General features: G+C 42.0%; 1 protein-coding gene across 1 annotated transcript in view; it reads right to left on the reverse strand.

Annotated features, from left to right (window-relative positions):
• Nucleotides 1-26,999, reverse strand: part of shank3a (SH3 and multiple ankyrin repeat domains 3a) — a gene marked incomplete at both ends in the record, with an annotated part of 322,930 nt that overhangs the window by 130,698 nt on the left and 165,233 nt on the right. The window contains 4 exons of the mRNA XM_079500504.1: nucleotides 19,835-20,007; nucleotides 20,843-21,090; nucleotides 23,919-23,985; nucleotides 26,795-26,872. Coding sequence (XP_079356630.1) covers nucleotides 19,835-20,007; nucleotides 20,843-21,090; nucleotides 23,919-23,985; nucleotides 26,795-26,872 — 566 coding nt within the window. The remainder of the gene's footprint in view (nucleotides 1-19,834; nucleotides 20,008-20,842; nucleotides 21,091-23,918; nucleotides 23,986-26,794; nucleotides 26,873-26,999) is intronic.

Genomic DNA, 26,999 nt, shown 5'->3' on the forward strand with positions numbered 1-26,999 from the left:
TAATAGTCGACTAGTAAAACCACTAGTTGACCTCGTTGGTACTGGTCGACTAGTTGATTAAAAAAAAAAGCGTATTTTTTTCTTCTTTTTTTTTATTCCCGTTTTTGTGGGCCTCAATATCTACTAATTATCAGATAGATTATAGACACCAATGTACACCGTTTTTAAATCTATAAATATTATAATAAAACCAGCCAGATCGGAAACGGCATGTGTGACTGTGACCCAACCCGGACCCAACCTGCACACTGCTTCCGCCCCAAAGTAACAAGAAGCATGGCTACAACAAACACAGAACATGGTGCGACCGCTCCAGTCCCAGCTAAACGGCCTCGTAATTCAGTTGTGTGGCAGTATTTTACCGAAGACAAGGACAATCACACGGTGGTGTGCAAATTATGTAAGATTGCACTCAAGTACAACAGCAATACGTCTTCTATGTCTAACCACCTGAATGGGAAACACCCGCTTCCCAGCAGCAGCACCGCCGCCGCCAACAGCAGCACCGCGGCGGCCAGCACCAAGCAGACTGCACCGCAGCAGACCACCATGGGAGATTATTCCCAACGCCCACTCACAGACAAGAGAAGAAAGAAGATAACAGAATTACTTATCAACTTTATTGTCAAAGATTGCCGACCAATCGCTGCTCTTCATGGAGAAGGCTTCATGGAATTAATAAAGTTTTTCGAGCCAAACTATACAATCCCGTGTCATACTACAGTCTGGAAGACCATCAACAGGCAGTACAAAACTTTGAGAGGCAACATTGCCGAGGAGATCGAAGGTAAAAGTGTCTCTCTCACTACCGACCTGTGGACATCTTGCACTATGGATCCTTATATTACAGTGACCGCTCACTACATCACAGACCCATGGGACATCAAATCAAGAGTGCTGCTAACAGACAACATGACCGAGAGACACACTGCTATAAATATTGCCGAAAAGCTGACAGAAACCATAAAGGAGTGGAACTTGAGTGTCTTTTCCACTGTTCATGACAACGCAAGCAGCATGAATTTGGCAATGGACCTCTGTCAACATTTTCCCAGCCACCTTGGATGCACAGGGCACACCCTTCAACTAGCCATAAAAAAGGGGTTAGATTTACCTGATGTTGCGAAGACTACAACTGCTGCTAGGCGTCTTGTCGGACATTTCCGCCACTCATCAGTTGCACATTGTGCTTTGAAGAAATGTCAGCAAAGTCTGGGTAAGAATCCCCGCAAACTCCAAAACGATTGCGCGACTACTCGCTGGAATTCCACGTTCACCATGGTGGAATGTCTGTTCGAGCAGCGCATCCCAGTACAGGCCGTTCTAAGCGACGAGGGGACAACGAAGCCGTCCCAGAAAAAGGCCCTGTCCCTTAAAAGCAACCAGTGGGATTTAATGGAGCAGCTAATACCTGTACTGAGGCCTCTGGCCAAGGCAACAACCATAATGTGCGGTCAGGCGCACGTCGGGCTGTCGTTCGTCTATCCCGTCATACTCAACCTGGTTGACAACACGCTGAGAGCGAAAGAGAACGATTTGGCTATTACCCGCACATTCAAGACCACCGTGAAGAACCAGCTCATAACACGCTTCAAGTTGGAGTCGACTGATGATTTGGCTAAATCCATCCCAATCACGGCATGCATGCTGGACCCCCGGTTCAAACAACTCAAATTCCTCCCAGCCAATATCAGAGAGGAGGCCTGGGCGCATCTGGACGACCTGGTACCGGGAGAAGACGAACAACCCAATCCTGGAGCGACAGGTGATGATCATTAACTAAATGAATCCCAATCAAAACCCCACTAATGTTGGCTAATAGCAAGAATTATGATACAATATATTATTTAAAATTGCTCATGCTCACTATATTTTATTATTATTATTATTATTATTATTATTATTATTATTATTATTATTATTATACAATATATTAAATTGCATTATATTTCTCATTATATTATATTTGCTCACTATATTATATTGCTTACTATATCATTATAGTGCAAATAATTGTAGCTAAGTAGCCTAGGCCTAGGACTAGTTGAATAGATAAGAAAGAAATAAATAAAACAACGCAATTAATGTCTCTTAATTTTCACCATAGATGATGATGCCGAGGACGAGGACAGCGCTGGAGTGGAACCGGAGACTCAAAGAAAAAAGGACAGACTGGAGAGTGACTTTGAAGAGTTGTTTGGGCCCCATTACGAAAGCATGGACAAAAAAAAACCCACCACGAATGCAGAAGAGCTGCGCGAATACCAACTGTTGCCCCAAATACCCACAATGGAAAACCCGCTGGCGTGGTGGGCAAAGAACGAGGGTCGTTTCCCCCGTCTTGCTAAACTCTCCAAGACCTACCTGGCGATTCCAGCAACCAGCACTCCCAGCGAACGTGTATTTTCCCTGGCAGGGAACACAGTCACTCGGCAGCGTTCAAGTCTGCATCCTTCCCACGTTAATACACTAATCTTCCTCAATGCAAACCAGAGAGACGGCCCGGTGACAATAATTAAAGAGGAGACAGAGGAGGACGGCATCAGTGTCCGTGATAGCGACAGCGAGTAGATTAGCCTTTTTGACAGATGTCACAGACCAACAGGTGGATTTATTGTTTGTTTTGTTTCATGAGGCCGTGAGACAACTTTTTGGTGAGTCCAGTTTTAATTTGTTGTTATTATTGTAGCAGCAGCTGAAATTGATCCGGGTTTGTTTGAGCCATCTGAAATGTTGTTTGAGACGTTGAGTTCTCAGTACTCACGTGCGAGTGTCTTTGTATCGTTGTCATGTCAACCTGGCTGCTGCGCTAAATGTGCCCTGGTGAGCGGCAGGACTCTGTTAATGGCTTATCTTATTAAACATTTTTTGTTTTCGTTTGAAATATTGATGATACTACATTGTGTGGGTTGCTGTAAAGCATTGAAGTTGCAGTATTAAAAATACAAGTGGCATTGTTGTTACCTAGAACTCCTCTCTGCGTCTTAATTCAAGATGTTTGTCACATACAGTACATGCATTGTGAAAAACTTAGGCTGGGTGCTGCTCCACAATGCACGCACACCGTTTTCAACCAACCAACCGAACACACAGTACACAAAGATTTTTTTTTTGTAATTATTAATTATTAATTTTTACATAATAAGTAGTTAAACGACTAGTCGACTAGTAAACCAGGCAACTAGTCAACTAGTAAAAATCACTAGAAGTGAATGCCCTAGCACGCACGCACGCACGCACGCACGTACGCACGCACGCACGCACGCACGCACGCACGCACGCACATTGGTGTGTTGTCCACATGAACACATCTCTTAGATGAAGGCTTAGCTGCCAGATAATGTCTCAATATGTTTCCAGTTCAGTGTTACTTGAACAAAGATTTCAAAGGCACTGCAGTATTCTCAGTATCACCTCTTGGTGTGTCAATCACGTGTGCAATTCTTGTGAGGTTTGGACAAAATCTGTAGGAGTAGCAACTGGAGTGTTTTAATATGTTTTTAAATGGTGTCTATCTAGTTAGATGGAAATGGGCATGGCCTATACAAGGAGTTGGGTGGGTCATGTTCGAAGGAATCCAGGTGAGCAAGAATAATGCTGCTCCGGAGAGGGACGTCTGGAACACTCTGGTGGAGCTGTTGCCCCCGCAACCCGACTACATATAAGCGGTTGAAGATGGATGGATGGATGGATTATTAGCCTGCAAGGGGACCCACTTAGTTCAATGCTATGTATTGTTTCCATGATACAACTGGTCTGATTTAAGACAGCCATGATTTATTAAACCTTTTGAGATTTAATGTTAGAATCCACGTAATAGCTTTATATGCAGATGACAGTCTGTTCTTTGAGGACGTCAATTATATCTTCCCAAATGCAAACATCCTGGATGAATTAAAGTGTAAGTTTTACTTTATACTTTGTGTATATATACCTATTACCTTTTAGTACTCGGTCCTGCAGAGAATATTAGCTCCAGGGTCAGCTGTCAGTAGAAACAACAAGCTTCTCATTTAGTTGAGATATACTTACTGTACTGTACAGGACCAGGGCCACCTTGTTAACATTATCATGACATAATAATACTGTAATAATGGCTGGACTAAGTCTGAGGGGGCTTTTACTTGTCAATTACTGCAATAAATGTAATTTATTGCAGTAATTATCTCTGCCAGCCCAACGGTTCAGGAGGCGGGACACAAATTTAAACAGACCACATGTAAATAAATATACAAATATCAATCAAAATGTGTCCACAAAACTATTTCAAAGACAATAACTTACATGCCATACGGCTATCAGCAGTGAGGGCAAGATCAATGACAGATTGACCTTATAAACTTTAGGTAATGAGCGTGGCTGTTTAATTTTGGATATCAAAAAGCTATGAGCTGCCAATACAATGCTGCAGATGCCGTTTCAAATGCCGTTATGTGCCATTTCCAGAGATGCTATCAAACTAAGCTGCTTTGTGATAACCTGAATAGCTCACACTGGCATCCGGCCCCTCAGGTAAATAGGTTTCCTCAAATAGCCCTGCTCTGTAAGGTAAGATGAGCACATTAGAAACACAATCATAATCATCATCACACCAGTGTCCTAGCATTCTCTCCTTGCTTGCTGAACTTGGGTGAGGATGCACACAATTTTGATCTCTCTCTCTCTCTCTCTCTCTCTCTCTCTCTCTCTCTCTCTCTCTCTCTCTCTCTCTCTCTCTCTCTCTCTCTCTCTCTCTCTCTCTCTCTCTCTCTCTCTCTCTCTCTCTCTCTCTCTCTCTCTCTCTCTCTCTCTCTCTCTCTCTCTCTCTATCAGGCCATGCGTGTTTAGGGCTATCATAGACAACCGTGTGTGGATTCATGATGCAGAGCAAATAATAAGAATTGCATTCAGGATCCATTTGCACTCAAGACGCATGCTCAGCTCACATATTGCTGTTATGGGACATTAGCAGAGGACAGAGTGTAGCGATGGCACTATAACTAGTATCCACCTTTGTGTGAGGACATGGTTCTGCAGAGACCATTGAGTCTGTACGGATACAGGATCTCCCTTCACCAGTTTGTGTTCAACTGTCATTTGTCTGTCCATAGACAAATAAAACCGCGGGTGCTAAGGCTTTTTTTATCTAATATATTTCTTATCAACGGCCCGGTTGCTAGGCAACGCCTTGCTCAGCCCCGCCCGACCTGAATGGTGTACGCCTGTACGGCACCATTCACTTCCTTTTTTAAGCGCCGTCTTAAAACCCTTTTTTCTCTGAATCTACGGTTAAAAATATGGATGTTCTGGGCAAATTTCTGACTTTATGCTGCATCACACTTACAATATTAAAGCTTCTAAAGAGAAATCAATGTTACTAGCGTGATGTAGAAAAGTGGGCGTTTTAAGAATAAAAGCTCCCTGCATCCGGCTCAAGCAATTGCACCAGGAGGAGTTTGGTGGCAACCAAAGTGTTAAACCATGACATGTTTATTGTGTGTGCGAGTGTGTACATGTTGAAGAAGGTCATTTTCTGAGTGTGCTTAATATACCAACACTCTCTGGAGCCAGTCTTTTACTACAAAGCTATATTTTAGAAATAGGCTGCATGCACAAACGCAGTGTGGACATTGTCAGTATTCTAAACAAAGAGAGAGGATTAACAGGCAAACGGATCAATGCCAGCCGATTGGCATCACCTCTTGATGATGCAGATTATGAAGCGTGCCGATCAATAGCGCTCGGCCGTGTCCGTCCTTGATGTGAATTGTCCACAGTCAAGGTTCTGTATGTCTCTCCTCTTCCTCTCCGCCTTTCCCATCTCTCTCTCTCTCTCTCTCTCTCTCTCTCTCTCTCTCTCTCTCTCTCTCTCTCTCTCTCTCTCTCTCTCTCTCCATTCTTCAGTCTCTCTCAACCCTGTGGCTGCAGTAAGACACTGTGGATAATCTACATTCCAGCAAAAACTAGTGTGATAAATGCAGAGAGAGAGCGAGCGAGAGAGAAAGAGAGAGAGAGAGAGAGAGAGAGAGAGAGAGAGTTCTTTTCAAACTATTTTCAAATAAAAAAATATGTATATTTTTTCTGATACTGTAGGTCAGTGTAGAAATACAGGAAAGCGGAGAGAGAGAGACATGCAAGACAAGACAGAGAGTCATTATACACTCACAAGGAGTTAATATTTTCCAGTGATATATAGTACATCTGCCATTGAGGAGCCCCCACCGGGAGGACGTAGGGCCTTCGCCAACACTCCCTGCTGACAGGTGCTGCCCCAGGCCGTAGGAATACATGCAGTGACAAATATCACCCTCCCCGCCGCCGGAATACGGGCCAATTGTGTTCGCATAGACGCCTGACAAAGCCTGATGCACCACCGTGGAAAGTATCCCTGCTGGCAGTATGCAATGGTTCTGTGCATTGTTCTGTCTGTTATAAAGATCGTTGTTATGCTTTCCTAATTCTTGATCCGTTTTATTCTGTGTGGGTGTGCTTGTCTGGTGTGTACTGTATGTGAGTGAGGTTAGGCATAGACGGTAGGAGGTAAGCTAGATATCTATTTCCCCATGGGAAACTATAGAGAGAGATAGGGTTGAGTTTGTAGGATCTGGTAGTCCTGTTCTATCCCCCCGTTGTCAAGTGGTATGGGGATCCAATCAACATGTTTTTGGGTTTGTATAATCCATACCATATTTGTGGTTGGCATTTAATTTGCTGGTCTGGATTTTGGAATTGTTTATAGCACTTGGTTTTATTGGGTGTAATCCATTGTGTTCTTTTGGTTTTCCAAATTGGCCTTACGATTGATTTGTGTGGGCTGCAGTTTGTCAATTTGGATTTTTTTTGTGAATAATGTGCATTAATGTGTGTAGTGGCAAATTCATGCACATTAGTTTGTGGATGTTTGTGTGCTTTGGGTGCATTTGTGTTTTTATTGGCATAAAAAAACTAGAAACTAAGGTAGGCAGACATAGTGGGGGGAGATGAATTATTTTGAATGAGTTGCTGCAACAGTGATACTAGTTTTTAGAGTAGCCAATGCAAAATTGCCCTGCAATATAGCCCTGCAAATTGTTACACCAACAGTATACTACAATAGCAGGCCCTGACCTTGTGTTGTCTTTTGTAGACCTTCACCTACTATGCCATATTGACCCGTCCAAACCATCCCTCTGTTCCAGGCTTAGGCTTTGGCAGGTCAACATGACCTCCAGCCGATCTGCTGGAAGCCTACCCGCGTCAGCGAAGGAGGAAGTGATGACGAGTTCCACAGGAACTTGGTCGACAATGCCGCCGGGTGGGCTGCTGACCGGCCAAGTTAATTTCACACTCCCCTGGTACCCATAATGCCCCTGGAGTTACCGTGGGCATGGACAGAAGGTCAGAGAGAGCGAGGGAGAGGAAGGGAGTGGAAGTGAGAGAGGTAAAAGGGGAGAGAGAGTGAGCGATAGTGGGAGGTGAACAAAGATGGTAGAGAAAATGAGTCCACATGGTGTGTCATTCAAGGACAACGACCTATCTGACTGAAGGAGTGAGATCAGGCCAGTGTACAAATGTAACCAAATGGTAGGAGGGTCCATTTGTACACATTCAGAGTTAAAATAACACCAAAGATTGCACTGTGAAGACACCATTTATACACCACACACTGCCTCATCTAAACACTTAATTGGCGTAAAAGCAATACACAGACCAGAGCGAGGTCTAATTTCCCAGGGTACAGCTCATAGTGCCAAGACACAGCAGGCATACTGTAGCTAGTAACCTCACTGTCCTCGCTAGCAGTGTAACCATATAGTAACTGCATAGAAAAATCTATTTTAATTTCAAGATTCAAAGACTTACTGCTATATCTTGATACATTACCCCTTAGTTATCCCTAAACTTATTTGCCATTTTTTACTATTTTAAAACATTTTAAAGTAGTTCAAATAGCTGATCTACAAGCTCACAACGTGTAGATGTAGATTGGCTAGTTGAACTATTTTAAAATGTTTTAAAATAGTAAATCTTTTTACTTTGTATTGTATCGTTATGAAGTGCAAACAAATCGGTATCGAATTGTTTTGCAATGCAACTAATTGTGTATTGCAATTTCAAGAAGAAAAAAGAAAAGGAGGGGTTTAATTACTTTTCCATTTCATCACTACACTTGGTCTATTGATACATGTGTGTATTCTCTATGTATCTCTGTATTCTCTGTATTCTCTATGTATCTCTGTATTCTCTGTATTCTCTGTATTCTCTATGTATCTCTGTATTCTCTGTATTCTCTATGTATCTCTGTATTCTCTGTATTCTCTGTATTCTCTATGTATCTCTGTATTCTCTGTATTCTATGTATTCTATGTATTCTATGTACTCTGTATTCTCTATGTATCTCTGTATTCTCTGTATTCTCTATGTATCTCTGTATTCTCTGTATTCTCTGTATTATCTGTATTATCTGTATTCTCTATGTATCTCTTTATTCTCTGTATTCTCTATGTATCTCTGTATTCTCTATGTATCTCTGTATTCTCTGTATTCTCTATGTATCTCTGTATTCTCTGTATTCTCTATGTATCTCTGTATTCTCTGTATTCTCTATGTATCTCTGTATTCTCTATGTATCTCTTTTATTCTCTATGTATCTCTGTATTCTCTATGTATCTCTTTATTCTCTGTATTCTCTATGTATCTCTGTATTCTCTATGTATCTCTGTATTCTCTATGTATCTCTGTATTCTCTGTATTCTCTATGTATTCTCTGTATTCTCTATGTATCTCTTTATTCTCTGTATTCTCTATGTATCTCTGTATTCTCTGTATTCTCTGTATTCTCTATGTATCTCTGTATTCTCTGTATTCTCTATGTATCTCTGTATTCTCTGTATTCTCTATGTATCTCTGTATTCTCTGTATTCTCTATGTATCTCTTTATTCTCTGTATTCTCTATGTATCTCTGTATTCTATGTATTCTCTATGTATCTCTGTATTCTCTGTATTCTCTATGTATCTCTGTATTCTCTGTATTCTCTATGTATCTCTTTATTCTCTGTATTCTCTATGTATCTCTTTATTCTCTGTATTCTCTATGTATCTCTGTATTCTCTGTATTCTCTATGTATCTCTGTATTCTCTGTATTCTCTATGTATCTCTGTATTCTCTGTATTCTCTATGTATCTCTGTATTCTCTGTATTCTCTATGTATCTCTGTATTCTCTGTATTCTCTATGTATCTCTGTATTCTCTGTATTCTCTATGTATCTCTGTATTCTCTGTATTCTCTATGTATCTCTGTATTCTCTGTATTCTCTATGTATCTCTTTATTCTCTGTATTCTCTATGTATCTCTGTATTCTATGTATTCTCTATGTATTCTCTGTATTCTCTGTATTCTCTGTATTCTGTATTCTCTATGTATCTCTGTATTCTCTCTGTATTCTCTGTATTCTCTATGTATCTCTGTATTCTCTATATTCTCTGTATTCTGTATTCTCTATGTATCTCTATATTCTCTGTATTCTCTGTATTCTCTGTATTCTCTGTATTCTCTGTATTCTGTATTCTCTATGTATCTCTGTATTCTCTGTATTCTCTGTATTCTCTATGTATCTCTGTATTCTCTGTATTCTCTATGTATCTCTGTATTCTCTGTATTCTCTATGTATCTCTGTATTCTCTGTATTCTGTATTCTCTATGTATCTCTGTATTCTCTGTATTCTCTATGTATCTCTGTATTCTCTATGTATCTCTGTATTCTCTGTATTCTCTATGTATCTCTGTATTCTCTGTATTCTCTGTATTCTCTCTGTATTCTCTATGTATCTCTGTATTCACTATGTATCTCTGTATTCTCTGTATTCTCTGTATTCTCTGTATTCTCTGTATTCTCTATGTATCTCTGTATTCTATGTATTCTATGTATTCTATGTATTCTATGTACTCTGTATTCTGTATTCTCTATGTATCTCTGTATTCTCTGTATTCTCTGTATTCTCTGTATTCTCTATGTATATCTTTATTCTCTGTATTCTCTATGTATTCTCTATGTATCTCTGTATTCTCTATGTATCTCTGTATTCTCTGTATTCTCTATGTATTCTCTGTATTCTCTATGTATCTCGTTATTCTCTGTATTCTCTATGCATCTCTGTATTCTCTGTATTCTCTATGTATTCTCTGTATTCTCTATGTATCTCGTTATTCTCTGTATTCTCTATGTATCTCTGTATTCTCTATGTATCTCTGTATTCTCTGTATTCTCTATGTATCTCTGTATTCTCTATGTATCTCTGTATTCTCTGTATTCTCTATGTATCTCTTTATTCTCTGTATTCTCTATGTATCTCTGTATTCTATGTATTCTCTATGTATCTCTGTATTCTCTGTATTCTCTATGTATCTCTGTATTCTCTGTATTCTCTATGTATCTCTGTATTCTCTATGTATCTCTTTATTCTCTGTATTCTCTATGTATCTCTGTATTCTCTGTATTCTCTATGTATCTCTGTATTCTCTATGTATCTCTGTATTCTCTGTATTCTCTATGTATCTCTGTATTCTCTGTATTCTCTATGTATCTCTGTATTCTCTGTATTCTCTATGTATCTCTGTATTCTCTGTATTCTCTATGTATCTCTGTATTCTCTGTATTCTCTATGTATCTCTGTATTCTCTGTATTCTCTATGTATCTCTTTATTCTCTGTATTCTCTATGTATCTCTGTATTCTATGTATTCTCTATGTATTCTCTGTATTCTCTGTATTCTCTGTATTCTCTATGTATCTCTGTATTCTCTGTATTCTCTGTATTCTCTATGTATCTCTGTATTCTCTATGTATCTCTGTATTCTCTGTATTCTCTGTATTCTCTATGTATCTCTGTATTCTCTGTATTCTCTGTATTCTCTATGTATCTCTGTATTCTCTGTATTCTCTATGTATCTCTGTATTCTCTGTATTCTCTGTATTCTCTGTATTCTCTATGTATCTCTGTATTCTCTCTGTATTCTCTGTATTCTCTATGTATCTCTGTATTCTCTGTATTCTCTGTATTCTGTATTCTCTATGTATCTCTATATTCTCTGTATTCTCTGTATTCTCTGTATTCTGTATTCTCTATGTATCTCTGTATTCTCTGTATTCTCTGTATTCTCTGTATTCTCTATGTATCTCTGTATTCTCTATGTATCTCTGTATTCTCTGTATTCTCTATGTATCTCTGTATTCTCTGTATTCTGTATTCTCTATGTATCTCTGTATTCTCTGTATTCTCTATGTATCTCTGTATTCTCTATGTATCTCTGTATTCTCTGTATTCTCTATGTATCTCTGTATTCTCTGTATTCTCTGTATTCTCTGTATTCTCTCTGTATTCTCTCTGTATTCTCTATGTATCTCTGTATTCTCTATGTATCTCTGTATTCTCTGTATTCTCTGTATTCTCTGTATTCTCTGTATTCTCTATGTATCTCTGTATTCTATGTATTCTATGTACTCTGTATTCTCTATGTATCTCTGTATTCTCTGTATTCTCTATGTATCTCTGTATTCTCTGTATTCTCTATGTATCTCTGTATTCTCTGTATTCTATGTATTCTATGTATTCTATGTACTCTGTATTCTCTATGTATCTCTGTATTCTCTGTATTCTCTATGTATCTCTGTATTCTCTGTATTATCTGTATTCTCTGTATTCTCTATGTATCTCTGTATTCTCTGTATTCTCTGTATTCTCTGTATTCTCTGTATTCTGTATTCTCTATGTATCTCTGTATTCTCTGTATTCTCTATGTATCTCTGTATTCTCTGTATTCTCTATGTATCTCTGTATTCTCTGTATTCTCTATGTATCTCTGTATTCTCTGTATTCTGTATTCTCTATGTATCTCTGTATTCTCTGTATTCTCTATGTATTCTCTGTATTCTCTATGTATCTCTGTATTCTCTGTATTCTCTATGTATCTCTGTATTCTCTGTATTCTGTATTCTCTATGTATCTCTGTATTCGCTGTATTCTCTATGTATCTCTGTATTCTCTATGTATCTCTGTATTCTCTATGTATCTCTGTATTCTCTGTATTCTCTATGTGTTCATGTCAAGGTGCAGGTTTGTCCATGTGTTCAATGTTGCATGTATTTTGCCAGAGAGTGTTTACGTTATATAACAAATGTTTCCCTTAAGAAACCTTCTCTATCCACATGTTAAACACAGATTTCATGCCTTTGCTAAATAGTTACAGTATCAATTTTAAATCATTGAATCGTATCGTATCGCAATGAATGAACCAATATAGTCCATGCATCGTACTGTCAACTATGTATCGTGACACGTATGGTATCGCTGCCGTTACACCCCTAGTTCTGCCGTTACACCCCTAGTCCTCTCACATTCAGTGTGTCTTAGCTCCGTTACACCCCTAGTCCTCTCACATTCAGTGTGTCTTAGCTCCGTTACACCCCTAGTCCTCTCACATTCAGTGTGTCTTAGCTCCGTTACACCCCTAGTCCTGCCGTTACACCCCTAGTCCTCTCACATTCAGTGTGTCTTAGCTCCGTTACACCCCTAGTCCTCTCACATTCAGTGTGTCTTAGCTCCGTTACACCCCTAGTCCTCTCACATTCAGTGTGTCTTAGCTCCGTTACACCCCTAGTCCTCACATTCAGTGTGTCTTAGCTCCGTTACACCCCTAGTCCTCCACATTCAGTGTGTCTTAGCTCCGTTACACCCCTAGTCCTCTCACATTAAGTGTGTCTTAGCTCCGTTACACCCCTAGTCCTCTCACATTCAGTGTGTCTTAGCTCCGTTACACCCCTAGTCTTCCACATTCAGTGTGTCTTAGCTCCGTTACACCCCTAGTCCTCTCACATTCAGTGTGTCTTAGCTCCGTTACACCCCTAGTCCTCGCACATTCAGTGTGTCTTAGCTCCGTTACACCCCTAGTCCTCCACATTCAGTGTGTTTAGCTCCGTTACACCCCTAGTCCTCACACATTCAGTGTGTCTTAGCTCCGTTACACCCCTAGTCCTCTCACATTCAGTGTGTCTTAGCTCCGTTACACCCCTAGTCCTCCACATTCAGTGTGTCTTAGCTCCGTTACACCCCTAGTCCTCCACATTCAGTGTGTCTTAGCTCCGTTACACCCCTAGTCCTCTCACATTCAGTGTGTCTTAGCTCCGTTACACCCCTAGTCCTCTCACATTCAGTGTGTCTTAGCTCCGTTACACCCCTAGTCCTCTCACATTCAGTGTGTCTTAGCTCCGTTACACCCCTAGTCCTCTCACATTCAGTGTGTCTTAGATCCGTTACACCCCTAGTCCTCTCACATTCAGTGTGTCTTAGCTCCGTTACACCCCTAGTCCTCACACATTCAGTGTGTCTTAGCTCCGTTACACCCCTAGTCCTCTCACATTCAGTGTGTCTTAGATCCGTTACACCCCTAGTCCTCTCACATTCAGTGTGTCTTAGATCCGTTACACCCCTAGTCCTCCACATTCAGTGTGTCTTAGCTCCGTTACACCCCTAGTCCTCTCACATTCAGTGTGTCTTAGCTCCGTTACACCCCTAGTCCTCTCACATTCAGTGTGTCTTAGCTCCTTCCATTTCTTTCTTCGGGCTCATGCAAAGTACAGAACACAGAGCCAAGACACATTATCTCTAGGGACATTAGCGCTGACACAATGCCATAGTGCAGGGAGGGGAGGAGCAGTTAATCTGCTCATCTCATGGGATGAGGCAGTGATGAAGACGAGGAGGTCGAGGGATGACTACTGTACGCAGAGTTCATTTTGTAAAAAAAGAAATAATAATAATAAAAAAGAAAAGAAAGACAGACAGACAGACAGACAGACAGACATAAATCTCAACCAATATCAGACGGTATACATTTCCCAAAAGGAGATGCATGTGCATTTAATTCAGTCTGACCAGAAGAGGCATAGAAGAAAGTCCCATCAGCAATGGCAAGAAGTGTATATTAATATGTGTGTGTCTTTAAATGTTCAGATGAATTGAAAATGGAGGACCCTTTTATTTATTTGAAATTTCTTTCTGGTTTTATCCTCTTATCAGATGTTGTATTGACCTGTACTTTCCTTGAACTGTACCCATTCTGCAAAATGTTAATACAATGTTTTCAATCAATCAATCAATCAATCAATCAATCACAAATGAACAATGAGAGGAGGACATATCAAAAGCAGAGGCATGGTGAAGGCGACCCAGCATGAAACGGAGCCGACACTAAACCACAACGACACTCGACTTGGTTTGAAAGTCACTGTACGTAAGACTGTAGTCTACTTCTACAGACGCACTGAGTGACATACTGAAGTAAAAGCATGTTAACTATTCTCTTGAGTCTAGATGTGTGCTTGCTGGCTGTGTGTGTGTGTGTGTGTGTGTGTGTGTGTGTGTGTGTGTGTGTGTGTGTGTGCGTGCGTGCATGCGTGTGCGTGCGTGCGTGCGTGCGTGCTTGCGTGCGTGCGTGCTGCGTGCGTGCGTGCGCATGCACGCACGCACGTGGTCGTGTGGTGTGTGCGTGCATGCGTGCGTGTGACAGAGCAGAGAGAGAGAGAGTAAGACTGTGATAGATGGAGTGAGGTGACAGGACGGTATTAGAGCTAGAGAAGGTGGGAGACATGAGCTGTGACTGTAATGCAATTGCCCTGCTGTCAGACATCAGACTTCCATGATCTCCCTCATTCTCTCTCACACACACACACACACACACACACACACACACACACACACACACACACACACACACACACACACACACACACACACACACACACACACACACACACACACACACACGTTCCTAACTGGGTCGCAAGTGACGAAACACAACCAGTTTTCACCGCTTCGACAACTTGTTGCTCATATAAACTTTTATTTCTTTCCATAAATATGATATGTTCTTGCCTAGATGCAGCTTCTAGAAGCTTGAAGCCAGAACCCAGCTTTTAAAAGCTGGGTCAAAGTTAAGTTTTCAGGAGAAAAAAAGCACGCTAAAAAAAAGCTATTAATTCCAAGCTTAAAAACGAAAACGCTGGTATGCATAGAGATGACATGGGAGCACGAAGCAATAAGCTTCTTCTAGCTTCTTTGGTGTGAATGAAGCATTAGAAGACTTTGCTATGAAGAAAGTGGGGTCACCCATTTGCACCCTATGCAACAATAACAAACTGGGAACATAATATGCACATGATGTGGGAGTGTCCAGATGTCAATCGTTTTGGACATGTCAATTCCCAATTTCCCATTGGAGGTAATGGGAACTCATATTCCCCTCTTACTTAATATTTTACTGTTGAATGATGATTCAGCGATCAGGTTGACAATGCCACAAAGAAGACTTCTGCTCTTAGGGCTGATAGCTGCACCTTTTTTAACAAAAAACTTACAAAATAGAAACTTGATCACAAAAAAAAAGAAAGTGGGGTCCGGGGATGGCCATGGGGGTCCTTGGTGAGGGTTCCAGCAGTCACGCAGGCACCGCATGCACACACACTCACATGCACGTATATGTTTGTGAGCTGGGGAATACCTCACTTCATAGTACATATGTATAGCATAGTATAGTTTATATACATTTCATACGTTTCATTATATAGATATTCCACTGTTTCGTTCTTAGCTTACGCATGTTTCATGATAACTACTTTTTATGTATGTGATGTATTGTCATGCTTTTTGTTCTTACTTAATGTAAATCGCTCTGGATTAAGAGCGTCTGCTAAATGCCTAAATTGTAAATTGTAAATTGCAAAGACCGCACTAGCCAACGCAGCTCTGCTCTTGCATCCGTCTCCCTCTGCCCCAGTCGCCCTCACGACGGATGCCTCTGACTACGCGGTGGGGGTGGTGTGCGAGCAGTGGGCCGGCGGAGCATGGCAGCCACTGGCTTTCTTCAGCAAACAGATGAAGAAAGCCTTTTGAAGACTTTTGAAACAGAGACCAGGCTTTCCTCCGAGGTGGTGGAAAGCCTGGTGAGGCGAGGTTAAGTTTGACATGAGAATGCCTGTCTGTCAAGTGATTATCTGTCTAGTTCTACTCACCTGTCTCACAGTATACCTAACTAAGTTTGTCTTATTGCTTCTATATTATGCATGGTGTTATGCAACAGTGCATCAGTGTTTATGTCAATGTGTGGGTTTTGTACTTTAATTCGACATTAGAGTGCAGGCATCAGTAAAGTAATTAGGCCTACTAATTGTTGAATCTGTGTAATATGCAATGCATATTTAATTGTTACATTAGTAATTCAATGACATGCAATTTATATATGCAGTTTACAGTTTATACATGCAATATGTTTACACTACAGTAAGCATAGTTTGACTATGCTTTTTGTCTGTTTTCAGTTTTACACTTCTGTCTGTCAATAAACCTGCTGACTAAAGAGAGAACGGTCTCCAGTTTTGATGGAAGGAAGGTGTTTATGCTCACCGCCAAATTATTCACTCTACATAACGAGGGCAGCACATGTATATAGACAATATTTTAGGCCAATAAAAAAGACCACATTTCCCACTCCAAGTCTGGAATTCAAAATTTACTTGAGTAAAAGTATTGGTATCAAAATGTACTTAAAGTACCAAAAGTAGAAAGTACTCATTATTAAGCAGGAATGTCCCATTTCAAGTTTTCAAATGTATACAAATATTTAGAAAATAACCATCTACAGTACAAGTTCACAAGCAATCTACAATCTTCTTCTATGGGGCCTGCCCCAAAGTTATTAGTGCAGCAGTGCCCGGCAGCCGGCGAAAACTAGAGTTCTCAACAGGCTCTAAAATGTAGGCCCGGCCCTACCTGGGCCCTCATCAAACCCTGTATACTCAAGAGAATGTCCCCGCTACCACCACCATGTGATCATAGGGAGCTGGCCTGTTCTGACATTCTCCATATGTTGATGTGACCTCATCAAACCCTGTACACTCAAGAGAATGTCCCCGCTACCACCATGAGATCATAGGGAGCTGGCCTGTTCTGACATTCTCCATATGTTGATGTGACCTCATCAAACCCTGTACACTCAAGACATGCTCTTTAAATGGCCAGTACAGAATTCATTCCATGATGATCTGACCCCCCATTTCAAAGCCCCAGCACTCGCCCAGCAGTCTGCCGTCAACGAGGCGGATGAGTGCACGCGACCTCACCCTCGCTTCTCGCCCTTAGGCGTCTTACTGGTTTAGACATAGGCTACAATTGGTCCGACTGTCATTAGACCGACAACCTATCTCAAACCTAACCACAAGCACGGGAGCAGCGCATGTTCGACAGCATGTCTGACCGCATGTCCGACTGTTAATTCCGTTGGTGTGTCTAATGTGTGTGCATCCCGTTACCAACCAGATCTTGTATGAGAGAATACCAAGGGTGAGCCAGAAAATAGCAGCCAGGAGAATGAGACTAGCAGGACACTGCCAAAGACATCAGGAACTGCCAGCCAGCAAACTGGTGCTGTGGGAACCAACAGGACGTCCCACACTAACATACGTGGATGTACTCAAGAAAGACGCAGGAGTGCAAAGCACCAACAAGCTGGCCAGATGTATGGAAAACCGGGATGACTGGAAGCGACGATGGAGGGCTCGTCTGAGGACGACCTAGCCTAGAGAGACAATGGTGAGCTTGTAGATCGCCTATTTTCAAATGGCAGAAATGTATATAGGGCTGGTGGTACGTTTTGTATAACCAAAATGTAAGTAACTATACGTTTTCAAATACATGTAGTGTAGTACACTAAAGTACGATATGTTCCTCTGAGATGTAGTGGAGTAGAAGTAAATTTGAAAATTCTCCAGTGAAGTAAAAACACTTCAAAAGTGTATTTAAGGGCCACTTCACCCTTTTTGCAACCAGATCTTATTTTAATAATGTTTGGGAGGCAAGAAACACTTTCCTGGGGTTTTTATGTGGGTAATTTGTGTTTTTAGACATTTTAGTATTGTGATGTCATGGACACTGGGCTCACTGCTGGATTACTACAATGACCATAATGCTTTGCTGCACTCACCCCACCTTGTGCAGAGGGAGAGGGCTGTCTTACTGAGACAACATGTAGTCCAGGAAGGAAGTGAGACCAGTGTCCATGACATCACTGGCACTTTGAAATACTAAAATATCTAAAACCACGTATTACACACATTTAAAAAAAAAAACTAAACAGGACAAGTGTTTCTTGTCTCCCAAACCTCATTAAAATAAGATCTGGTTGCAAAAGGGGTGAAGTGGCCCTTACAGTACAGTACAGTACAGTACAGTACAGTACAGTACAGTACAGTACAGTACAGTACAGTACAGTACAGTACAGTACAGTACAGTACAGTACAGTACAGTACAGTGTAGGCTCTGTCAATATGTTGATTGTCGTTCAGCAGCAGCAGGCAGCAGCTTGGTGGAGGATTTCAGCTTAGCTCACTACAGTAACTAAATGACACTTTCTTCCTGACAAACGACACGCTACGCTACTGCTTTGCAAACGCACGTCTCGTGCCCCACATCCAGTCCAACACAGATTTCTCGCTATTACAGTTTCAGATTAATCTGTGTTTATTGTCTTTTTCACTGAGCAGGTTGCGCAGACAGATTGGACACGAAAAATGGTTTCTCACACACACACACTCTGGGCTGATTCATGAATACATAAAGCAGATTCAGCATTGCTGATGGAAGGTGGAATATCACATTTTATCACCCAGCGCTGTACAACATATCCGCTCAGTGGCTAACAGATGATTCCAACTGCTCATATTATGTGGTATGGATTTCAGATTAAAGTTTTCTTTGTTTTCCCTTTACACTAGTCCACTGTGCTTTCTACTTTGAAAAGCTGAGAGAGATAATGGCCAGTGACAGCACCCTAACACTAGCCCACTGACGCTAACCCAAAATCTGGCAGCAGAGAGGAAGGATACAACTCTTAAAATACCCCCTCTCATGTGGCCTTAATTTGATCAGGGAGACCAAACTGGGGGGGCAATGCTCTTTACACTCGTATAGTTGCACACATTGACACATGGGAGCTGCCTGGGACAATCACAGCTTTGCACTGTTGACTCACAAGCTAGCTCCACAGGAGCAAATGGATGTTAAGTGTCTTGCCGGAGGGAACCTCCAATGTGGTTACTCTTTCATCGTCTCAATGTCGTTGGTGTGACACTCAAGCGATCCCTAAGCCAAGTCTCTAACTTCTAGATGAATGCCACCCCCGCTCCAAGAATAAGCACAAATCAGCTGTTTTAGGGCAGATTCACACTATGGTCCTGGTGCGCACTCTGGACCACTTGGCAGATGTTGTGGTATGTGGTATTGTGAATGCTGTGTACCGTTCACCAGATGTTGTGGTATTGTGAATGCTGTGTACCGTTCACCAGATGTTGTGGTATTGTGAATGCTGTGTACCGTTCACCAGATGTTGTGGTATTGTGAATGCTGTGTACCGTTCACCAGATGTTGTGGTATTGTGAATGCTGTGTACCGTTCACCAGATGTTGTGGTATTGTGAATGCTGTGTACCGTTCACCAGATGTTGTGGTATTGTGAATGCTGTGTACCGTTCCCCGGAGAGGATTACCCAACCGTTCCTGTGACCGCATGGAGTTAGTCTCAGGACCGATTGAAGTGTACTCGGATACGGATCAGTGCAATGCGAAAGCATTTAATGAAGTGTACTCGGGTGCAGTAGAATCAAGGCCAATGTGAATCGTGTCCAGCGGGGAGACCAGGCAATCGTTTTCGGGAACAGTTTGAATCAAACAGACTCAGTGTGAATCTGCCCTTAAGACACTGAAGCATCAGTGAAACAATAAAAGTACACATTACATAAGAAACAAAAGCAAAAAAAAACAAACGGACCTTAATCTTCCACGGGGGGCGTGTCCGTGGGGATAGCCGTGGCTGTGGGACCTACGGGGGATGGGCCTGCTGTCATCGTCCTGTGTGTGGTGGAGCGACGGCGAGCGAGAGTGGGACGATCTGGAGCTGCCTGTACTCTGAAGACTGCTGTCCGGGAACTCCCCATGACGACTCTAGATACACAACATGGGACAGAGAGACAGCAGGTTGGAAAGGGATCAGAAATGTGATATTATGCTTGTATTCATGTCATAGACTGTGCCGTTTACGCCTCTGCGTTGCCTCTGCTCTGACGTCGCTCACTTCACCGCTGTGTTTCCAACCGAGCTTCTGATGCATCGCGCCTGCTTCCGTTTCTAAAAGCCGCCATTATACTCACTCCCTCCGTCTTAGAAATCTATTTCTCTTCAGAAGCGTTAATATTGTCACCTCAACACAGCATAACATCAGAAATGACCACAGAACGTCCGTGTTCAATCATCGCCGATGGCACCTACTGTATATTCAGAGAAAACAGCCGCTAAAAACGGGCCAGAAACAGGAACTGGACTCCAGTGTTTCCTTCTTCCAATTGGCTACGGCCGATCACGTGACACACACGTCGATCTGCACTGCAAGGCATGTTGGGTTACAGGTGCATGATGGAAAGCAGTGTTTATATTTATTTATTTTAAAGCTAGATGTGAGCGCGCCAAAGGTGTGTTAACCTCTAGTGTGTTACGACCCCCTGGTGAAAGTCCATACTGTCAGGTGACAACTCCCCGTGTATCCAACACCATAAATAATTGTTCAGATAAACGAAATGGAAACACTAACCCAGAGAGTCACACACACACACACACACACACACACACACACACACACACACACACACACACACACACACACACACACACACACACACACACACACACACACACACACACACACACACACACACACACACACACACACACACACACACACACACACACACACACACACACACACACACACTCCCCTCCTCACCTCTCCCAGGCTGCTGTGCTGCAGGGCGGGCAGGCTGCGGAGAGAGGGCACAGGGGAGTGTCCCTGGCGGCCTCGCGTCCCCCCCGGGCCCTGCCCGACGTGAACGTGGCTGATGTGGCCGTGGTCAGGGTGGTGGTCCCCGTTCAGGTTGTTGTCACTGGCCGAGCGGAGCAGGGAGCGGGGCGAGGGCAGGGGGCCGGGCGTCGCGCGACGCCGGCTGGTGTAGGAGGGAGTCTCCCTGAAAGGCACTGGAGAGAACAAGCCAGTATGTTATGTTATGTTTAACGGTATTTATTTATGTGACATGGACATCAATCACATTGCACATTGCAAGACTAACTGCAAGAGAATTGTTTTTGTATCCAAAATGAGTTAATAGCACAGGCAGACTCTTCACATACTATAGAGCATGTCTGAAATAAATGTCAGATCTGAAATCGACATGTCAATATGAAATAAATGCTTAAACATGTAGGTAGGTGTAATGTTAAGAGTCCACAGAAGTCAACCTTTCAAGCCTGTTTTCTCAACTCGCTGTTTTCTGCAAGACATTACTCTATAAGCCATATCTCCAAAACTGGTGGGTCAAAATGAACAACGAATATGTCAATTTGAACCTATTTAAAACAATTACTTAGTCTTGGTCAGAAACAGTCACAATTGTACAATTTGTAGATGCGTTGCTTACAGTGTATTAGCACAAGTGCTAGTTTTCATCACCTGTCCACAGGAGGCTTTTCTAAAAATACCATAACACTTTAGTCTAAAAGCCCAATTAAGTAGAAAAAAAGAAATAGGCACTAGAAATTTTACATCAAAATCATACCCATTACATTAATTTGTGAAACACAAGAAACAAAAGTCATTCAAGTAACCGGTCAGAAAGTATAGAGAGCACAGTTCAACAGTTGATTTGATTTCAACCATAGTTTGAGTCCTCTGTAAAACACATTACCACCAGTCTCTAATTTTAGAACTGTAGACAAAGAGTTCCAAAGGTTACATCACAGCAGAGCAGAGCCTTTTAGCCCGTGAACCCAAAAACAAATTAGACGTTTGCCCCGAGACCCAAACGAGATACAGAGATATCAGAGATCCAACGTGAATGTGAGGGAGGGTATGTTTATTTTCCAGTGGATCAGACTATGGCGTCTTGCCAGAAGAGTCACAAAAGCGACAAGGTCTATGGTTTCAGGAAGAACACCAAATAAGGAAATAATAAGGGATGGACCAATTGCTTGGTTAGAAGAACTACCTTTATTATTATTCCACTTTTGTATTTTTTTTCTCCTTTTTTGGGGCGACTAGTACCAGTGGTTGGGAACCCCTGTTTTAGACTCATGAGGACGATTCTATATCTTCTAAATCCAAACATTTTCATGTCCCCCAAGAATTATATGTAATTGGCCGCCGACCCTTATCTGGAAATATGTTTTTCCAGGGATGCCCCCAGAAGCAAAGATTTGAGTTAAAAAATTTCGCTCAGAAAGAATATACGTATATTCAAAGATTTGAGTTAAAATTTTCGCTCAGAAAGAATATACGTATATTCAAAGATTTGCACCACATTTTCACGTTTTTTCAAAAACCCATCTACAAGCTCATGGCGCGGGTTAAGCCTCGTAATGCGAGGTGTTGAAATGTAGACACCCTGTATACACTTAAGGCCAGACGGGGAGGGACGAGTGGCACAGGCGTTCTCGCCTGGATCAGCGACAGGTCTGGTCATGAGGGCGCGGGACGTGTAGCCCACCACAATCACCATAATCCAGGTCTAGTCGCCCACGGACGTGTGCACAAAACAAGCACGTGTGCTACAATTTTACGGGACCGTGCCCGTGAAAATACGCTTGCGTTGTCGCCCCTCAACTTCTCTGCGCGTCCCAAATATACTGTATGTTGGTTTGTTTACTGTTGAGTGACAAAACAATGTTGCATATTAATAAGATAATCATCTGGGGACCCCCCAACATAATTTGGGGAACCTCCCTGGGCGTCCCGACCCCCAGTTTGGGATACACACACACACACACACACACACACACACACACACACACACACACACACACACACACACACACACACACACACACACACACACACACACACACACACACACACACACACACACACACACACACACAAACCTGAGAGTGTGAAAATGGAACACAACACAACGAGTTAAATTAACACTGGGGCGACTGTGGCTCAGGAGGTAGAGCAGGTCATCCAATGATCCATGGGTTGGCGGTTAGAATCCCAGCTCCTCCTGTCTACATGTCGAAGTGTCCTTGATTGCTCCCGATGTGCTGGTTGGTGCCTTGCATGGCTTCCGTTGCAATCGGTGTATGAATGAATGGGTGAATGTAATGCACAATCTATGTAAAAGCGCCTTGGATAAAGGCGCTATATAAATGCACCATTTACCATTTAACACTCAGAGTCCCCTGAATCCCAAATATATATGTATATGTATATGTTGTTACTGCTCGGATGCAATTATTGACTAAATTCATCTGCATAATTCAGTGCTGACAGATTACTCAGTTCAGCAGTTGGGTAGTGTAGTACTTCCTCTATACACTAGATGGCAGAGTTTTCCTTTGTGTTTATGTTCACATGGACAGACAGGAAATACCCAAACCTCTTCAGCAATTCACCTTTAGCAAAGACACTTTCCAGCCAGGCTCATTCATTCCAATGTAAATATCATGAATTTTACACATTAAATACTGGTTCATTTTTGGAACCAGACCTTCAAAATCTCTTCCAAATCCGTCAACAAGGTCTGCCATATGCACTGGAAAAATATGTGTGTGGCATTTATTTTTTAAAACAATGTTTTATCATACAGGAAAACTATTGGTGGAGAGGTTTGTCTAATTATTATGCTTAGCTGTGATTGGACCATTGCAGTTTGGAGAGGGGCTTAGCTATAGGTCAATTGCTGTGCAGATCTGTCTTTTGACTCACCTCATTTTAGACGTGCGTGCGTGCGTGCGTGCGTGCGTGCGTGCGTGCGTGCGTGCGTGCGTGCGTGCGTGCGTGCGTGCGTGCGTGCTACTGTTTAACTTACCAACATCTGATACTTTGTGGGTCTTTATAATTTCAGCCAGATCAAAATTTCCTGCTATGATAGCCACCTGGGGAGAGGAGAAGAGAGATAGCTAAATGTTTTTGAAACAAGTAATCATTACCATATAATGTTAATGAATCCCACTTATCATGCCTATTTCTTCACATGGATCTCAACCCTCCCTCTTTCTCAGTGTATGTTAAAGGTTGACTGAATCTGTATATGAAGCAGCATTGTGGGTACTGTGTAAAGCCAGGTCGTGCATTTTTTTTTGATATTTTCGGGGGGTTTACTGAAACAGTCCACCAGACATTAAACTGAGAGAGTCAGGGAGTGACTTGCAGCAATGGTCCGATGGGCTCATAGTCAGGCATCAGATCCTGCATGTGGTACGTGCCTTAAAACCACTCGGCTGTTTGCGCACAGGACAGCTCATCCTGTGTACAAATACATTAACTTTGATCTGCCCAGCTAATCTGTGTCAATGTCAATTCGACACAGACGTCATCAAGCTGCCAACCCTAGCAGCAATTCAAACTACAGGCCAGATTGACATGCATGCGCAGTAGAATCTGCAGTTTTGCTAACTCAGAGTTGAATGAACATTATACTGTGTGGGATTTACACTTGCTGAATCAACTAAATAAAGGTTATTAGGTAGAACCTTGCAGAATGTTTATATACTATACTATACATACCCTACAGATAAACAATAGGAAATTAATTTTCCAATTTAGATGCGATCACTGTTTTGTGTTGTTTTTTTGCCGTCTTGTCTTCCCATTTTCCTGCATTGGCATTTTTTTTAATTTACAAACAGACAATTTACAGACAGTTTATGAACAAGAATGCCAAGATGAAAAAATATTAAGGATTTTCTAGATAGTAATGTGTACATCCAATACAAATGTTACTTTGTAATAACAATAGGCCTATATGTCTGTAAAATGGTGTGCAATATGTCAAACATGATGGTTTGTATCACAGTATAACCTGAATGTGCTCGGAGTCGTTAGCCAGTTTACAAGCTAATGTTCGTTTACCATAACTTTGCCTCAGTCATGTACAGTACATTCAGTGAATTCATGAATGTTGTCACACTCTGACTCAGTGTGGGGTGTTTGCCGAAAGGCACAGGTTGAAAAAATAGCAAAACTGGAAAAATACAGAAAAATGGCTCCTCTGCTCCTTCACTGAATGCCAGGCAGTGGCAGGTCTCCCTTCTTAAATAGGCTAAGACCCTCCCAACTACCAATTGAATCCTCAATTAACTAATTCCCGGCCAGCAGCGATAGTTCATCAACCGCCACCATTCACCACCATTCTATTTGTCTGTACTCTGTAGAAGAAGACGGCCTCCTCCGCAACCCAAAACAACAATGGTGAAGGTGGTCGCGCCGATCGGACTAATCACTCGCTAAGAGTATTTAGATGCATTCATATTTTAGATGCGCGGTCACGGGGAAGAGCTATTGAGCCACTAAACACAGTCGCTTTATTTATCCAGCGTGATTTGAAATGGAAAACTCTTAAAAAGGCCTAGAAAGGCCTAATCTACCACCTTGCTCTTTTTTCAATGAATTGAGGCTGAAGGGGAAGCAATGGAACACGGAGCTATCACTCGAGGGGAGCTTTGATTAGCGGTAAGCCAACTTTATAGTTTTATCATTAATTAGAGCGCTAATTAACACGTTAAAGGCGTCGTTGGCGGAGTGGGATCTCATTAAAAAGACGTTAAAGGAGTCCTTAGCCAGGGATGAGTTAACCAGATTTTCAAAGACATTTACAATTCATATATATACACATTTTAATGTGTCACATATTACTCAAAGAATTACGCACAACAATAATAATAATAATAACTAGAAAAAGTGCCCCTCGGGGCACAGGTCTCCACCAGGGCAGGTCAGGTTGTGGCCTCCTGGTGGCGCTATAATAGGCCAATGTGAAAAGGGTGCCATTTCTTCATACGCCTTTGATGGCAATTGGATGATTTGAGGCATTTTGTTCCAAAAATGTGTTTTGCAAAAATCAACCTGTTGGTGGCGCTATAACAAGCCAATGTGAAAAAGGTGTGATATATTCCTCAGCCTAGTAAGAAAATGTGTGAAAGATTTCACGTAAATTGCATGCTGCGTTCATGATTTGAGGCTTTTGTTCAAAACGGGGCAATCTTGCAAACTGTGAAAGCCAATTATAGCCAATTAGGATGGAATCTGAAATATCGGACAGATCCGACATGCGCACATGACCATAGAGATACTGTGTAACGATTTGTGAGATTTTTGGACAGAATCTGGATGAGTAATATCAAAAAATGTGTTTTACAAAAGTCGGCCTCCTGGTGGCGCTATAAAAGGCAGATGCGGAAAATGCAGGTCAAAGGTTTGTCCTTGGCCTCTAGGGAGTGTGCATGCAACGTTTCACGCAGATCGGTGCAGTTTTATGTAAAACATGTGAAAAGCTGCCTCATGGTGGCGCTATAACAGGCCGTTCTGGAAAATGTGGGGCAGAAGTTCATCGTTGGCATCCAGGGAGTGTGTGTGCAAAGTTTGGCATCGACCGGGTTAACGGTGCCGGAGATTAGCTGGTAACAGACGGACGGAAGGACGGACACACACACACACACGGACGGAGTGCAAAACATACTCTCTCCCCATGCCTTCGGCCTGGTGGAGACAATAATAATAATGTGGGTACTCAATTTCCCAACAAAACCAAAGTTGCTATGTTCCCTACACAAACCCACAGTTATATGCTCCCTACACTGGAGACAACAATCAAACAAATATAATTCACTGCAACATAAACAATAAAACAGAATAATTGTAATTGTATAATATTATGTATGTAGTGATGGCTGACGTCATACAAACCTGAAAGGCGGTCTGGCTGTTGTAGTTCTTTATGTCTTTATTGCCTCCTCGGAACAGCAACACGCGGGCACAGCTATCCTGAATGACAAACAGACAGGACATGTGTTGAGATCAATCTTGAAAAGCCATGCTTGCTTATGTTTTGCACGCATACTGTATAAACACACACACACACACACACACACACACTCACACGCGCGCACAC

The sequence above is a fragment of the Electrona antarctica genome (assembly GCF_951216825.1).
Source record: "Electrona antarctica genome assembly, chromosome: 5".
Classification (NCBI taxonomy): Eukaryota; Metazoa; Chordata; class Actinopteri; order Myctophiformes; family Myctophidae; genus Electrona; species Electrona antarctica.